Raw genomic sequence first — 17661 nt, forward strand, 5'->3', positions numbered from 1 at the left:
GGCCCAGCCTGCCTTTGGGAGCTTGGTGACAGATGACTCCTGCCATGGGTGAGGATTAGGGAGGAGCCACTGTTGCCCACTCTTGATTGACAAGTGGTGTGCTGCCTTTGCCAAGCACAGTATCAGGTTAATGCTGTAATTGATCTGTATATGAACTTCACTCCAGTTAATGAGAACATGTTTCAGGGGCCACATTTCTGTGCTGCCCATCTTTTCTCTGTGCTGTGGTGTTTGAGTGTCTTAGCCTGGTGATTCTTGTTTGTGTCTCCTCTGGCCTTAGAGAATGAGATTTTGGGACTGCCCTTCTGGGGTAACAGTTGGACACTCCTGGCCCTGCTTACTAGAAACTGTAACAGTGTAAGCATGCATGGCCATTGGAGTTTCAGTTGCAACTATTTTGTATAATTTAGTTTTCTCCATGAACAGTTGTGTGGGGAGCAGTGTTGTACATGTAAGAGATGCACTTGTTTGTGTAATAGGTGGAAACAAGTTTATCCTGTAAGAATTAGCTGTTGCTGCAACACCCTACCAGTGCTGGCGATGTGGATGGAGGGGAAGCAGTAATAAGCCCCCATCCCACAAACCATCCACCTGTCTCTTGGGCCTTCTGACTTGCCCACCCAGCTGAATCCAAGGGTCTGCATTTTTGCCTGAGGCCAGTTAAGTTTTGCTAATTTGGCGATAATGTTTTCTAGGGATTGGTTATCTGTGAGCCAGCGTGTGTGGAAAGTGACCACTGTGTGGCATAGCAAATGCTGTGGCAGTTGACATTGTAGAGCTGGGGATTTCTTTTCTTTCTCAAAGATAAGGGGATGGGATTCAGAGGGCATTACAGGTGGGCTCATTTGTTGTGGGTCTCATAAAGAACACCTGTCCTGTTGTGCTGCATGCCCAGGAGATGGAGGACAGATGTTTTCACATGGTAAATAAACAGCGAGTGCATTGGCAGTGGAGTTGGGCCTTTTGCTTGTTCACTCCCAGCCAGGGGTTGTCATTGGCATCACTCCTGGGAGTGGGGTCCTGTCCCAGCAGCTGCCCTCAGCCTGGACCCTGGGAGCAGTCTTAATAAGCGCTGCAGATGGCTCTTTTGAGTGTCCCAGTCAGAACCCCGCTGAGCAAAGGGGCATGACACATTTCCTTCAGCAGAAGCAAGGGGGGTGGGCATATGAGTCCAAGAAGGTCTACAAGATGCAGGAGGTGTTCACTGAAGATTTCTGCTCAGTGCTGACTGGTGCTCACGTCAGCAGAGTTTGGTGCACATCAGCTCGCTGAGTGTCGCCTCGGACCTGGGAGGAGCAGGGTCTGCTAGGGAGGGTCCTGGGGGGCTGGTTCTCACCCTTGCCCGGTGTGTGTGGGGTGGGGGCAGCTCAGCAGTGAAGGAGGAGGGGCTCAGAGTCACAGGGGCAGCATTGACTGCTGGCCTCAAGGGAGAGTGAGCCTGGCTGTGGAGGTCCCCAGAGTTTCAGTCCTGTGTTCGAGTCAGGGTGGCTGCCGGCCCTGTCTTCCCAGGAACATAGACCACTTTCATCTAAAGCTTAAACAAAAACAGCAAGCTTAAATTAAAAATGTAGTTTTTAAAAACTGATCTTATTTTTCTGTCACCTTCGTTTCACCCTTAAGACTTTTCACTCTTACTAAACTGATGGTGGGTGGTCTGGTTTGAATGTCCTGTTTTTCAGCAGCAGGGAGCAAGTTAATAAGTAGAGTGCTTAACCCAGCGTCCACCAGGGGAGGGTGTGTCCACCACACAGTAGCATATTACTTGGAAGTAAAAAAAAAAAAAGCAAAGCTGATACATGCTACCCGGTGGATGAATCTTGAAAACCTCATGCTGAGTGACAGGGCCAGTCACAAAACACCACACAAGACTCCGTTGATAGGAAAGTCTGTGGAATCAGGAAGTCGGTCAGTGGTTGGCAGAGGTTGGGGAATTAAGACTATGTAGCATTGGTTACATAATACTGTGACTGTACTAAACACTACTGAAATGTGTATTTTTCCAACGCATGCATTTTTATGATATGTAAAAAAAGCTGTTCTAAGAAGGTTCCAGTGACAGCAGGAAAATCAAAATACAGCTATTTTCTCCATAGTTTCTCAATTAAGTGAACCAAACAGCATCTGAAAATGCTACTGCCATTCATCTGTCCCCGGACCGATCGCCCCAGCCATACTCCCTTTTGTGGGAGAACCTTACTGTATCTACTTCTGCTGGAGTATTTCCAAACGTTCAAAAGGTCTTATCCAAATATTTGAAAACTGCTAGAAGTTGCTGAAGTGGCACCTTTAGAAGAGGACTGGAATGTTGGAAATCGGCGTTGACATTTTAGTGATACGGAAGGTCAGGCTCTCGGCGGACTCTTGGGCTGATTGGAGGTCCACCCCGACTGACTTCCGGTGGCTGCAGGTGTGCGAACGCAGAGCTTAAGGTTGTCGCTCAGTGCACTGCCTTGAAACTCCGACATTCGCGTGCTGCCACTTCCCCCTCCCTCTGAAGCGATTTTCCTGACTGTAGACATGAGGAAAGTCACTCACGCGTCTTTTCCTGCATGCTTTGGCTCCTGAGCCGCGGTCCCTAGGTTGAAGGTTGTAGAGGGATTGGTCCTGGACCCGTCCCTCCTGTCTGCACTCGTTGTACAGATAGCATTCATTCTCTAAAAAGGGAGAGTAGAGGTCACTTAAATTCTTAAATCTTTCCTCCTAAAGGAAATGACACTTCCCAGAGGAAGACTTGCGTACCTAAATTTAATTTCCAAAATGAGGGAAAGAACCAGGAAATCATTTGACATGCGCCCCAAATTCAGCAGTCACCCGCTGGCTGGAAGGAAAGCACGATGTTCCACTGTCGGCTCGGTGCCCGCGCCCCATTTCTCAGACTCTCAGAAGGTGTTTTAGATACCATTTGAACAATTCAGCTGGAAAGACTCGGAAATCGCGTATTCCAAAGCGTGTTCTGAAGCATCTCGGTTCTTTTACCTGTCCTTGGAAAATCCCACGTGGGCAGAGCAGTGTGGGAGCCCAGACTGGGCCATCCCAGGATTTTGCTGTTTGCATCAGTGTAACGGAGGCACGCAGAAGCCTTTTGGCTAAAGAAGAATAAACTTCACTACTCAAAACAGGGCCCCAACTCCCATATCCCCCTTCCCTTTAAAGGTCAAATCACTTTCCAGAGCACTACACGGCTCTGACGTGGGGCGTGGGAGGCCCTGCGAGGTGTTTTCCCGACTGTCCACTGTCAGCAAGAGCTGAGAGGCCCCCTCCTCACAGGCGGGAGGTTTCCAGCAACCTCTTTTTTACAAGTGGGAGGGAGGAGCTGGAGAAGCGGGGATTGGCCCGCCATCCTAGGCTGTCCAGCGCTTGAGAGCTGAGCAGAGGGGTCGCTGGGTTTGTTTTGCTTGAACAGGGTGAACTGTTGGTGAGTTTATTAAAAACAAAACAGAAACAGATTGAGGCTTAAGACCTTCAGTGTGGTGGCATCGGAGGACCTGGCGGTGCTGTTGCATTTCTGCCTAGAGGGTCTGTTCTCTGCAAACTCCAGAAGAGGTGGGAGCCCTTTGTGCGTGGCCGGTGTAAACAGTCCGGCCAGCTCCTGCTAGCATTCAAGTGTTACTTTCCTCCTGGTGGCCCTCCGCGTGCAGGCCCGAGTGGGCTCTGACAGCGCCCCGGCATCACACCCCCAGCCTTGCCACCCACCACTCTAGACCCAGCAGGGCCTCAGGCCTTCAAGTCCAGGCCCTCTTTTTGCAAATCGAGTGACCCAGGCCCGGGGCAGGGAGTCATCTACTTGGGTTCCTCAATGCAATACAGACCAGGTTCTGATCTTTATGTCCTTGTGTTCCAGCGACACCCACCCCCTCCAAATTTGTCCTGTACTCAAAAGCACTTGGGTGACTTTACAAAGTACGGATTCCTGGACTGCATCCCAGAAACTGGGGTTTTCGAAAAGCGGCTCCAGAGGTCCCATCTCGGAACCACTGGTTTATGGTCGCCACTGAGGCCAGTCCATCCTGATTCATTGCTAAGATGCTCTGGGCAGGGCATCAGTGCCCACAAGCCTGCACACCTCCTGACAAGCCCCAGGGCGTGGGAGGTGCCCCCTGGCAGGTGTCGAGTCCATGGGACATTGGAATAAAGCTGTTAGTCATCAGCAGGTCCTGTGGGTAGGTCTGAGCTGAGCTAACCTGGAGTTAGAGCAGCAGACAGTGTTTTATTTAAAAAGAAAACACACGAAACAGAAGGTGGGTAGAGTCAGTTGTAATTTGGTTTTCATTAACTTCATTAACTAAGACAAACAGGTTTCTGTGATCAGTATCTTCACACATGAATGTATGTGTTATGCATTGAATGGTTAAGTGGCGTGGCACAATTATGTGTGAAACTCTAGTCCTTTTTAATTTTTAAAAAAACAGTTTTTTTAATTCAAGTCTTACTGGGTAGTTTTGTGTTTTTTTTCTAGAAACAAAGTCCATTTCAATTTTTGTTTTTAGGCATTTCTCTTTACGCATAGACCAATAGCCTATGCTGATATTCTGGTGATAGATGAGAAACTGAAATAAAAACCAACTTCACTTACTAAGCTAGACTGCTACGGGTAAGGGAGTTTTTTGTTGTTTTTTGCTAAATATGGTTATTGTAAAAAATGTACACATATTCATTAGAACCTCACTTTTCTTTGAGGGGTTTGAGTATCTGTAGTACCAGGCTTTCCAGTTTGTATTCAAGGTAAGTCATCATATTCTAAAACTCATCCTAAAATTCTGGCAGTACAGGGCTATAAAAAGCCATTATTTTTAATTATTAGAGTGCTATTTACCTGAACTTACTTATAAATTTCCATTGTAAATGTTTGAGTGTATATCTAGTTCCCTACATGTTTTAACATTTTTTTTTTTAATTTTTAGATGTTGATAGACCTTTATTTTATTCATTTTTTTATATGCAGTGCCAAGAATTGAACCCAGTGCCTCACACATGCCAGGCAAGCGCTCCACCACCAAGCCATAACCCCAGCCCCATGTTTTAACACTTTAGACCTCTGGATAAGACTTTGTGTCTTAGCGTCAAGTGGCATAGCAGGAGGAAGACGTGAATCATTAAGTTCTCATCTGCACCATCCCCACATGGTTGTGTGTGCTTGATGGGGGGCACATGAGCAAAACTAAACTCTAAATGCTACCCCTCCCCACCCCACAGCAAAAAGTCTGTTTAGTACTTTATCTATCCTGAGCTAGAAAGACACTGCACTTTTGGGAGTTAGATTTTAAGTGACTAACTGCACACTGTGTATACCACTGTGTTGCCTTTCTTATTACTTTTGACAAAAGTGTGTGATTAGGGGGAATTACCAAGACAATAAAAATTGCAAACAGACACTCTTCTCTCTGGTCTCTGCACAGTTTGGATCTGTGGTGGTCTCTTCAGGCCTGTGGGCTTTCGGGCTGTCCTCATGTGTCAACTACGCAGTCCCACTTGATGAACAGGGCAGCCTGCCTCCACGCTCGCTGGGTTCACTGGAAACAGTCGCTGACCGTGGAAAGCTAACACCAGGCTGAGAAAAAGAATTGAGATTCAGATGTTTCCCTCATTGCTAAAGCTTGGTTTCTTTTAAGCGCCAAAATTTGTATGGAAATGATCCTCTTCCGTTAGTGAATATCTCATTTCACATTTTGGTGAAAGTTTACGCCGTATAGCAGCACATTATTAAAGGTCTGTAAAACTGAAAACAATCCTCATGGTCTTCCTAAGCACAGAACTGTGCAGCGTGCTACAGATGGAGACAGTTCTGGGTTTTGCCAGAGACTGGAGCCCCACAGAGCATTGGGAAGTGGAGGGAGTGCTTCTTGGTGTTCCTGGGATCATTTGTCCTTAAAATGGACTCAGGAATGCTGAGCATGCTGCAGGAAAAGCTGTGGGTGTCCCAGCCCATGAGTAACACACACCCCCGTTAATTAGGGCAGCTTGGTCATCGACCTTAGCACAGAGCTGGTCACCTGTCATGTAGATTCCATTAGCATTCCTATCTCAACCTTGATGTAAAGATTGTAGAGATGTGCTGTTTATGAATCTATACGAATATCAAAATTAGTTCGGTAATTTTAAGAGGATTTCTTAAAGTGAGAAAAATCCTGGTGTGTGCCAAATAAGACCTGGGGTCTACCTCTTTTGATGGGGCCAGAACTGAGCAGGAGAGGGGAATCCTGCTTACTCCTTGTACTGGTCCCTGTGTGGTTGTGTGTGTGTGTTGCTGGGGATTAAACCCAGAACCTTCAACATGATAGGCAAGTGCACCCGCGCCCAGCCTCTGGTCCCTCTTCTGTATGTGACTGCAATGCCAGAAAGCCTCCAGTTGCTCTTAGATGTGCCACCTGTGTCAGAGGTTCTGTACCAGATGGCACAATTGCCCATGGCTGTTGGAACATAACTGAAGAATTTGTGGATCGACTTGTCCAACTAAAACTTGGCAGAATGGCCTGAGTTGCCGCTGCCTAGATGAAGTCTTGTGGGAAGGTGTGGATGTGTGGATTCACCAGACCTCAGCTTGGTTCCTGAGTTCACTTTCTGCAGGTTGCTGGGTCATTACCGCCACCCTCAGTAAAAATATTCCTTATTCTACTTGATTTTTCAAAGAGTTGTGTGGACTTTGAGTCAAATATGAACCCAATTCAGAATATTAAAATAGTACATTTTAAGTGCCCATTCATTCCTGTTAATGTGCTTTCTTTATTTGCAAAATAGTCAATATCACTGTTTTATGGTGATTGTTGGCTTTGCTTTGAGATGACATTTTCTCAGTGTTCTCACACTTAGAAGTGATGAAGATTTGGTCTGACCTCTCCTTTACCTAGAATCTGGCCTTTTCTGCTCGCCTTGGCCAGGCAGGAGCTATAGATCTGTTGAGCTGGCGGTTCAGTTTGAGTGGTAGCGGGTAGAGAAGGGAAGCGTAGCTGGGCGTTGAGCACGTGGTCGCTGCGTTGAGTTTGTGAGGGAGCCATGTTTGTTGGAATATCTAACTTTGTCACTGGTTTTCACATCTCTGGTGTGTGTCCTGAGGACCATAATTGAGAGAGATGCTTACTGGACTTATTTTATGCATTGTAACAGCCTTTTTTTTAAAAAAAAGTTATTGCAAGAAATGAAAAGAAATGAAAGAAATGCAAGAAATGAAAGAAACTTAGGGTTTTATATTTTAGGGTTTTATATGATTAAAAACTTTAAAACGTGTCTCATCTTGCTTTTCTGTAAACCTTATTTCTTCAATTTGTGGACTTGTGGGAAACACCCTTTTCTAAAACCTGGCGAGTCGTGCCTCCCTTCTGTCGCTGCCAGCGAGCTTTCCAGGCATCGGATGTATGTCGCTGTGTCTCTCAGCCTTCGAAGTCTGGAATGTTTGGGGGAAACGCTTTGTAAAGACTGGGTCTGTCCCTGAAGGAGGAGGAGCATTTGGCGAGGACACGGGGACCTCTGGGCTGCTCGTGGGCTGGGTCTGTCCTTCCTGCAGCTCCCCCGTGTTAGGAAGGGTCCTGTGGGGTGTCTCGCCGCTCTTTCACCCCGTATCTCCTGGCAGATGAGAAGCGCGTCTCTTAGCTCTAGGCGTCACAGTTGCTGTGCGGCTCTGATGTCTTCCCGTGGGGCAGTGTCGTAGCCAGATTTGAGTGTTTCCGTGGGCTTCGTGGATCTGGGTGAGGACTTTGGTGACTGCCGCGAGATCCCTTTCGGCAGCCTCGGAAGCACTCCCCGGCCTCTCTCCTGGACTGCCTCGTGTGGTCGCTGTCTGTAGCCACTTCCGCCTCGCTTTCCTCCTCTGTGGGGGTGGACGTCACATCCACACTGGTAGCACGACGGACTGCTTAGCGTGCCACCATTTCTACTATCCGCTCATTGCCATTTTAAAATAGCTGCGTAGTATCTACCATGTTTGGTCTGTCTCAGTCCTTTCTCCATTTCTTTCTTGCATTTTCTTTTTTTTCTTTTTTCTTTTTTTTTTGCTGCCAGGGATGGAACCCAGGGTGCTTAACCACTGAGCCACATCCCTGACCTTTTTTTCATTTTGAGGCAAGTTGCTTAGGGCCTTACTAAGTTGCCACGGCTGGCTTTGAACCTACCATCCTTCTGCCTCAGCCTCCCGAGCTGCTGGGATGTGCTCACCATTTCTTCCTTCAGTGGCTAGGTGGTTCCTAACAGGGCCTGGGCCTTTTGACTTTGCTCTGCCTCTGCACTTCTTGCTGCTGTGGCGTGAACCTTGTCCCTGGTGCCTCGGGAGCACTGTTATCCTCCCTGGGTGGGTGCAGGGGTCGTGAGGGATGCATGGAAAAATACACTACAGTTAGTTAATGCGAACGTGCTTTAAGGAAGCAGAGACCTTGCCCTTGAACCCAGACTCTCTGCGCTGGCTGAGACTGATCACAGCCAGGGCCTGTGGTGTGCTTAGTGACCAGCATGAGGATGGGTATGAAGAGGAGCATGAAGCTGCCGCCCTGCAAGTGGCTTTGCGCCTCCGTGGGGGCTCGGGCTCGGGAGTGGGAGGAGAGCATAACCGGCTCACCTGTGCGCCTTGCTTTTCAGATCAATGTGCGGGTCACCACCATGGACGCGGAGCTGGAGTTTGCCATCCAGCCAAACACCACCGGGAAGCAGCTCTTCGATCAGGTTGGTCTCTGCCCTTGAGAGAATTGCTGTTTAGGAGGAAAAACATGTTTTGCAGCAGCCAAATCACTTTGCTGAGGGAGTTGCCTCACTGGCTCACACGAGGTCATAGGTGAGAAAGATCTTGGAAGGGCTAGAAGCCCTGCGCCAGCCAGGGGAGCATCCCAAAACACCCGTAGAGCCGGGAGAGCTCTACCAGATATTATTAGTGATGCTGATATCCGTTATGTGGTTTTTCCTGCTAGTAGGTGCTTCAGATAAATCTCGTCTTAACGGCTCAAATCCTCCCCCGTTAGGGTGAGACATGAAATCATTCTTTGGCATTGTTTTCGTGGCCGTATGTCACGGGTCAGCAAACCCTCCCTGCAAAGGGTGGGGTAGTAAACGTTTCAGGTCTGCAGGTCACAGTCGCTGTCCTGCCTGTTCGCCTTGCCATTATTGTATGTTAAAGCGGCCATAAACTTGTGAACAGATGACCCTGGCATATTCCAGTAAAGGATACAGAGATCCTGAATTTTCACTTGCGCCTCCCCACCCCAACCATTTAAAAAATAGAAACCCATTCTTATGGGCTGAACAGTAGCAGACCCCCGGCCATGGCCTGCTGTCCCCGCTTTATTTAGAAACCCCTCTTTTGCAGATGTGAACACGTGTCATGGGCATGAAGCTGCCCAGCAGACACCTCGGGCCAGTTCTGGATGCACTGGCCCTGTGGCCTCTTGTTCTTCCCTGATACTCTGTTGTGCCTTCTGATGTCTCATAACAGAGCACTTAAAGCGACAGGTCTCCAGCAGGCAGACCTCGCTTCGGAACACTTGGGGTTAGGATGTTTTTCCAGCATGTTTTAGTCGACACGTCAGATGGAAGAGGGTGGCACCTCTAGCTCCCACCTCCCGGGTGGTCTTGGAAGACCCAGTCGTCCCCCTGCCCGCCTATTGCTCCTGACTTTACAGAGCAAGTGGCATGGCCAGGTGTGAGGGAAGCACCTGAGATGCCCTTGTGCCGGCTTGGGTCACTGCAGGCCTGGCTGCTCCTCAGTACCTCCGTGAGCTCCCTTGGGCCAGCGGAGGCTCTTTCTTGAGATGGCAACATCCGGTTCCTGCACCCGCCAGAAACCCGGGGTGGACGGCAGGGTTTGAATGAGACTGGCGAGCTCCACAAAGCCACGCTGCTTCCCTGCAGACCAGGGCCAAGCTCCGGACAGTGGGCTAGCTTTTCTGGGCTGTCAATTCTGCTCAGGGCAGGGACCCAGGGGCACGGGGCCAGAGGTGGGTTATGAGACTCCAGAACCAAGCCTGCTTTCCCAAGGGCCCCACTGGCCACAGCAGTATTCCACCGTCGAGCACCAAATCCAGAAATGTGAGGGACTGGTGACAGGGAAACCTGGGAGGAAGAATTCTGGCACATTTAGAGGTTCCAGTGGCTCCCAGTGCCTGGTCAGATCTCCAGTGAGCAAGTGCCTGGGTTTCTGGCTGGCCCTGCAAAGCTGGGGGTGCCTGGCATGCCCAGGCTGGCTCTGAGGGGTGGCGACCGCCAGTCATCTTGACTGTTGTCATTTGTTTTGAGATCCCACCTGGGTCTGCTTCACCTCCAAAGGATAAAGATGATTTACTGCTCTGAGTTAGGCTGGATTTAGGGCAAAAATCTAAAGGTTTCTCCTGGACGATGATCTAAGAGTAAGCCGAAGAGAGCCACCACACCCATGTGCCAGGTGGCTAGGACTGTCCCCAGCAGTGCCCTGACTTCCAGTTTTGGTTCTGCCTCCAGCCAGCATGTCCTTGGTCGCCCTCTGAGCACCAGTCCTCACCTCTGAGTAGTGGGCTTTCCAGTCTATGGCTGGACTCCAGGCCAAAGCTCCAGTTGGCTGGGGAGCATCTTGGCAGATCTGGGACCGGACAGCTCCTGCTGCACCTCCCGGAGCAGCAGGATGGTCCAGCTGTCGCTCAGAGTTAAGTAAAGTGGACTCATTGCTGCCTTTTCCTTCCAAAACCTGTCACCCAAACAAGCCCCTCCGAGGCAGAGTTGAGGACTCGACCCCACGGTTGACAGGCAAAGCAAAGGTCCAGGAAGGGGGCCCCGTGAGGGGGTAGAGGGCCCAAGGGATGGTTTTTGGAAAGCACTGAAGGAGGAACGGCTATTAATTCTAACTTGTCGTTTTGGGGAAACCATGGCGATAGGGTAGACATTTGAAACAAAGACACTGATTACCGTTAGGCTGAAAAGAGAAGATTCCTCCAGTAAAGAAGCACAGTAGGTCGGGGCAGCTCGGGCTGGTTTCAGCGGAGGGAGGGTCTTGGCTTGGCTGCACAGGACGGCTTCAGATGCAGGAAGCGCTCTGAGCTGTGTCCTGAAAGACATGGGCAAGCCTGATACTGATGGAGAGGAAGGTCAGGTGGGCGGGAAGCTCTCCAGCTGCCTCAGTCCAGGCTGGGAGGACAAAGAGGACTAAAGCACCTACCGTGTCTGCAGGGCTTCCCTGTGCAGCTTGGAAGCAGCCCCAGCCAGCAGGGTGCTGGTCTCTGGGGAGCAGGGAGTTAGGATGGGATGGAGACCTGGGCTTGCTCTCTGCCCTCATCTGCCATAAAGCCGGGAGACACGGGGCTCCCCAGAGACCTGGCAGTGGGGCACTGGAGTGCATTTCCTTCACATCGTTCCACAATGGGGACCCTTGCGTGTCATCCTTCTGCCCTGTGTTTTGGGATATGGGGGAGGATGAACAGCTCAGCTCTTACTAGCATTTAATGAACAGCAAGCCTCTGGCCCCTGCAGTGAGGAAGCAGGCGCAGATCCAGCTTTTATTTGAAATTTCAGGTTCTACTTTAAGCAAGTGCCTGTGCATGGTTTTGAGGGTGTTCTCTCCTCTCTCTTTAAATATGAGAGAAGTCGTATGTTTGAAGAATGGTAACATTTTTCATAAAGGTGTGATACCATATGTCAAGAGATTTAAATTAGGTGTCAGAGCCACAGGACTCCTTTTGATAATCTATACACTCAACTACCTCTGCTTTTGTTTCCAAGACACCCATGAGAATAACCAGCTTGGGGCTGTCCCTGTCACACACCATAGGAGACTGCTTTTCCTAGTGTGGGGCATTTTTAAATGTGACATCTTTGATGTGACCTAGAGTTGGGCTCCTAACCCAACTGTATCAGAATTTCACATTTCTGGAGTCAAGAGTGCTCATCACCCCCACCTGCTTCCCTTTTTGGCAGCACACCTGTTCCTGGTGGGCCTGGGTCCCACGGTACATGAGCTTGCCACAGCCCAGCCTGGTGGTGTCCACCAGGCAGCATTGTGCAGAGTGGAAGGAGGAGTGTGCACTTGTAAGGTTTAACGATAACCCTCATCGGGTCAGATTGGATATACATCATTCCTGGCTTTGGCAACGGCCGTATGGGTAGCTGGTTACTTGAGAAGGTACTGCCATTGGACTTGACTACACAGGCATCTTGGTCTCTTAGGACCACTGGACACGTTGTGGACAACTGCTGGTCTCTGTGGCCTGTTGGAGGGAGGTTCTCACAGCTGGGCCTCTTGCTCGCTCTCCTGCAGGTGGTTAAGACCATCGGCCTCCGGGAAGTGTGGTACTTTGGCCTCCAGTATGTGGACAATAAAGGATTTCCTACCTGGTTGAAACTTGATAAAAAGGTAAGTGAGGGTTCACTGTTTACAGGCTGGTAACTGGGTGTTGGTCTGCTCCATTGATGCTAAAACTGGAGCACTTTACTCTTGTTTTTATGTTCCTTTTTATTTGTATGAAAGTTTTTACAGTCAAAAAAGCTGCTGCCTTCCAGTAAACAGGGATGTGGATTGGAAATCAGACCGTGTTCCTCCCCGGTGCTCCTCGGTGGAGCAGAGGATGATTCATTGCCTAGTCTTTAGTTGACCCTGGTTTTTTTCCTTGTTGTCGTTTGTTTTCCCCCAGTGAGATTGTTAATCTTAGAAACCATGAATCACCTACCATGTTGTAAGAACCTGTTATTGCTTTGTTTGAACCTGTGGTAGATTATCTGCCAACTCCAAAGATGGGATAATTCCACTAACAGTTTTAAAGAGAAACCGTCAGCTAATTGTATTTTCTTCAAACTCTTTGAAAACTCTGCTTTCCCCTCAATGTCCCTTCTCATAACAAGTTGGGGTGAGAGCAGAGGGGTGCACCATGGTCCAAGGCCAGATTGGCACCAGGGCACATTTCAGGATTGCGGGTCTGAGTTCTTGGCGTTGCTGGCAGCATCCCTGGGAGTGAGGGTTTGGGGGTGCAGTTTGGCAGCTCAGTGACAGATTTCCGGTGGAGCCGTGCTTTTGACTAACTTTTTCTTGTCTTGCACGCTAAAGTTGACTTTGAGAACAAATCCTATGACTGGCCAAAGGGCCCCTTTTGAGTCATTGTTCATCAGACTCTGTTGGAAAAGGATGTTCAGAAGTGGCATCTGCTGCAGTGAGACACACCTTGTCTTGCAGGTGTCTGCCCAGGAAGTCAGGAAGGAGAACCCCCTCCAGTTCAAGTTCCGGGCCAAGTTCTACCCCGAGGACGTGTCGGAGGAGCTCATCCAGGACATCACCCAGAAGCTGTTCTTCCTCCAGGTGAAGGAGGGAATCCTCAGCGACGAGATTTACTGTCCTCCCGAGACAGCTGTGCTCCTGGGGTCCTACGCTGTGCAGGCCAAGTTTGGAGACTATAACAAAGAAACGCATAAGTCCGGGTACCTCAGCTCCGAGAGGCTGATCCCTCAAAGGTGAGCAGGGGTGACCTGGCCTGGTTGGGCACAGGCCCCTGTCCTTGGAGGTGGGAGTGAGAGGAAGCGGGGAACTCTGTCAGGGTCCAGGCACGGATGATCTTCTGAACACCTCAGGGAAGGCGCGCCCCCTGCCTCCTGGAATCTGACAGGCAGCTCTCCTGTCTGGGGTCCTTGGAGTAGGGCATCTCCTGACTCGCCTGCTTGGTTCTTCTGGTGTGTGATCATCTGGGCTCTGCTGAGTCTGTCTTTATTCACCACTGGTCACAAAAGTAACCCCTTTGGGAAGAAAAGGTCATTTAAAATAAAATGCCTTTTTAAAGTTTTCCAGCAGGACTGGGTTTGTCTCGTTCAAAATGCTCAGGTTAATCCTTAAAACTGAAAATGTCGCACATCAGAATACAGAAACAAAGCAATTGTTTCATTTGAAAGGACCGGGGTAGGAGGTGGCCCAGGGCTCACATCTCACAGCCGTTGAGGTGACAGTACTGTGTGTCCTTCTCCTCTCTCCAGAGTCATGGACCAGCACAAGCTCACCAGGGACCAGTGGGAAGACCGGATCCAGGTGTGGCACGCGGAACACCGTGGGATGCTCAAGTGAGTGCCAGCCCGGCGGGCAGCTCTGCTCCGAGTGGCTCGGGCTTCCCTGCATATCTTCCCGCGGGACTCCAGCGGGCACTGAGCCCCATGGAGCCCAGCCCCGGTGCTGGTGAAGTGCTCCAGCTGGGGGAGGAGGGATGTGTCGTTTTGTTCTGTTCTCTGGGGAGAGAGCATTGTAACAGGGCTTCAGGTCCTGGAAGTGCCCCCTCTCTTCCTGGTAGGGAGTGCCTTGCAAAGCTTCACTGTAGTTGTGGGGAACACTGCTCACCTGTAACCAGAGTGTGGTGTTTCATCTCTCTGCCAAAGAGGTGCTGTTTACTCTTTGTGGATAAGCTCTCTGTCCTCTAAAGCACGCATACATGCGAACTCCAGGTCCCAGGTAGGACATGCAGATGTCAGCGAGCATGGTGGAGCGGGAGGAGCAGCGGGGGTAGCTTTAACGCAGTTCAGTGTGAGAAATGGCCACTTCCCCGCCCCTGGCACTGCTGCCTGGGCCCTCCACCCAGGCCCTGCAGCAGCTCTGTGCATTGTCCTAGCCTCACAGGTGTGGCTGCAGGTTGGGCCTCACAGGTTTTGTGCCCCAGAGTTTCTGACCCAAGAGTCCTTTGTTGGGGGAAATGAACTCAGAGCCTACAGCAATGGCTGCCAGGAGGAGGTCAGGGGCTCTGAGCTCTGTGTGCCCCAGAAAGGGGAAGGATTTTGTCTAGCAGTAGAGTCCAGAAGAAAAGTTCATCTTCCCTGGAAGAACTAAGTTTTTCCAGCATGGGGTAGATCTCGGTCAGGGTCCAGGACAGCAGGGACCCCATCCAGACGTTGCTTCCAAGCCGCCTGGTCCTAGGTACCCAGAAGAAAAGTTCATCTTCCCTGGAAGAACTAAGTTTTTCCAGCATGGGGTAGATCTCGGTCAGGGTCCAGGACAGCAGGGACCCCATCCAGACGCTGCTTCCAAGCCGCCTGGTCCTAGGTACCCAGCTGTTTCCAGCTGCCTGGGCCTTGCTTGCCTGTGCTCCATTCACAGCTGTCAGCCTGTCCTGCCCGACTGGCCTCACTTCTTAAGCATTGGCAGAGGTTTGCTGGGGTGTGGAGACCACCAGCGACAATGCCCGTTTGCCTTCCCATTAGAGACAGCGCCATGCTGGAGTACCTGAAGATCGCTCAGGACCTGGAAATGTATGGAATCAACTACTTCGAGATCAAAAACAAGAAGGGAACAGATCTCTGGCTTGGCGTCGATGCCCTTGGACTGAATATTTATGAGAAAGATGATAAGTGAGTTGAACTTTGTAGCTGTCTTTAGCTGGCGGGGTCATGGGTCTGGGAGCAGGTGGAGGATGGCAGTTCTGTGGGAGGTTAATTCTGAAGTCGTCACTCAGCTCTCAGCCTGGAGTGTGACGCTTCAGAGGCTTTTGGACCATGCTTGGTGGCCTTCTCAGGCCAGCCCAGAGGCACACATCCTCTGTATGGGCTGCTCAGCAGCACGGCTGTCGGGCAGGCTGGGGAGGGCCTTTCTCTTGCCACAGTGAGAGGGGCAACTGCAGGAATCCGTGCCCCTCCTGCTAAGGCCCTGGCCAGGGTGGACCCTTGGCTTAAGACTTGAGCTGATCTAAGTGAAACACTGGAGGGTTCTGTGAACAGCCTGTGTGTGCCAGTGATGAGCTGAGTCCTCTCAGCCTGCAGAAGGCGTCTGATGGTTTCACAGGACTCTGGTGTCTGTGGAGCAGAGCAACATAAGGAGAGCCGCCTGGCGCTGGGGGCAGGACTCCCATTGTGCGGGTGCTCATGGCCCCTGCCGGGGGCGGAGGGCGGGCCAGGTGGTTCCCTGGGCTCAGAGAACAAGCCAAGGTTCTAGGTGCTTCTGGTCAGAAGCTTTCTGGATTTAAGAAGCAGAAGGAAATCTATCTACCCTTGGGAAGACCAGGGACAGGCCCCTTGGGCCCCTGCTGTAGTGTCCTGCAATCCTCCTTTCTCTGAAGGGCTCCCCAGCAGACCCTGTGGTGGCACAGGCTCAGGATTGGAAGGCAGCTGCAGCTCTGGCAGAGAAGGTGCGGGCTGCAGTGCTCTGGGGTCTCTATGCCTGGCCTCTTGGCCTGTGTGTGGAGCGGAACGTCCCACAGACCCAGGATGCGCTCGAGTCTGTGACACCTGTCCTAATTTGGCAGACCGTCTCTTTAGGTGACACCGTCCCCATCTCTCACTGTGGCCCAACCCTCCCCTGATCTCCAGTGCTGCTGCTCCAGCCCCACACCCCTCGCACTCCCCAGAACCTCTCTCTGGGCTTGCTGAGGGGAGGACACTGCCTTGGACAGATGACGGGCACGTGGTCTGTCACTCGTCCAGCCACATGAGTTCTTGCCACGACCAGAGCACAGGTGTACGTCACTGAGCAGGACCCACGCCCCACACCCTCCCGCTAGTGCCGGAGGGGACCCTGCACACCGGTGGAGGCAGGCTCCGTTTACTGGGAGGACTGGCACCCACCAGGGACGGACTGCGTCCGTCACACCCTCGGGGAACCCAGAGGAGCGCTGCTGAGGGCTTGTGGTTCCCTCCCAAGTGTGCTGGCTGCAGTGTTGCTGGAGAAACAAGGACAGAGGAGTAATGGAACTTTGGGAGCCAGGCCTCAGTCCTTCCTGAGTTGGAGGCTGGAGTCTGTTAGTGCAGGTGCGACCAACCCTGCAAAAAGCCAGAGAGAACCTCGCGTCCTCGTGGGAAACTGCCTCTGCCTTTGAACTTGTTTCTTGAATGGCCAGATTTTGTAACAGAGCCATGGCAGGGGCTGTCCAGACTGGTTTTTCAAGCTGCAAGAACAGACGTGGGCAGGGACTTGCCGATGTCAGTTTGTGACCAGCCTAACCATGGAAATGCTCCTTTCTCCCAAGTAAAATCTGAGCTTCATACCCCCTCAGTCCTGCTCTTGTCATCCAACCCCAGCTCAGCAGCACTGTGGTGGCTCTCAGGTGGGCCTCTCCCCACCGCAGGCGGGGTGTCGGGCATCTCCCTCCCTCAGCTCCCCCGCCCCAGGGCACACCCTCTCTTCAAAGAAAAGCACTTAGTAGATATTTAGCCAGTTAATAGGCCCGGCTTTCTTCATTCTAACAGATGCCACAGCTTGGTTGGTGGCAACCCTGGCTGCTGGGTGTTGAGCTGCCCTCTACCACTAGAACTTGCAGTGAGAATTCTCCATGCATGGTTCAGGGGAGAAATCCGATATGTTGAGTGCGTAAGTTAAGCTATAAGAGATTTAGTGCATTCTGCAAACAAACAAATACATCTTTATTTTACCCTTTTTGGTATTGTTTTGGCTCAGACTAGGAAGTGTCTCCTGGGGTCCCCTTTTCATGGTATAGTTAGCCATTCCTTGGGAACACAGAGGCCTGAAAGCATTTCTCTCTTCCCCTCTCCTTTAACCCCTTAGCTCTGCAGAGGAAGGGAAGGTAAGATACCAGTTCCTGGACAGACATGTTTGCTTAGGGACAGGAAGTCCCGTGGAGCTGGGCTGGAATTCTCCCCACACTCAGACCAGACACGGACACTGAAGGAAACTGATCCTATCCCCCTCTTTAGACCTTTGAAAGCATGCCCCGCCCCACGTTGCCCTCCTCCTGCCCAGGTCCCTGCTTCATGAGAGAACCTGTTGGCGGGGTTCCAGGCTCCACCCCCCTCTAGGGAGAAGGAGGGGGC

General features: G+C 51.0%; 1 protein-coding gene across 1 annotated transcript in view; it reads left to right on the forward strand.

The window, feature by feature from the left end:
* The window catches only part of EZR (ezrin), a 43467-nt gene that overhangs the window by 13691 nt on the left and 12115 nt on the right, over positions 1–17661 (forward strand). The window contains exons 3-7 of the mRNA XM_079146773.1: positions 8563–8646; positions 12197–12292; positions 13106–13380; positions 13894–13977; positions 15103–15249. Of these exons, the coding sequence (XP_079002899.1) occupies positions 8563–8646; positions 12197–12292; positions 13106–13380; positions 13894–13977; positions 15103–15249 (686 nt within the window). The remainder of the gene's footprint in view (positions 1–8562; positions 8647–12196; positions 12293–13105; positions 13381–13893; positions 13978–15102; positions 15250–17661) is intronic.

The sequence above is a fragment of the Sciurus vulgaris genome, assembly GCF_902686455.1.
Source record: "Sciurus vulgaris genome assembly, chromosome: 7".
NCBI lineage: Eukaryota > Metazoa > Chordata > Mammalia > Rodentia > Sciuridae > Sciurus > Sciurus vulgaris.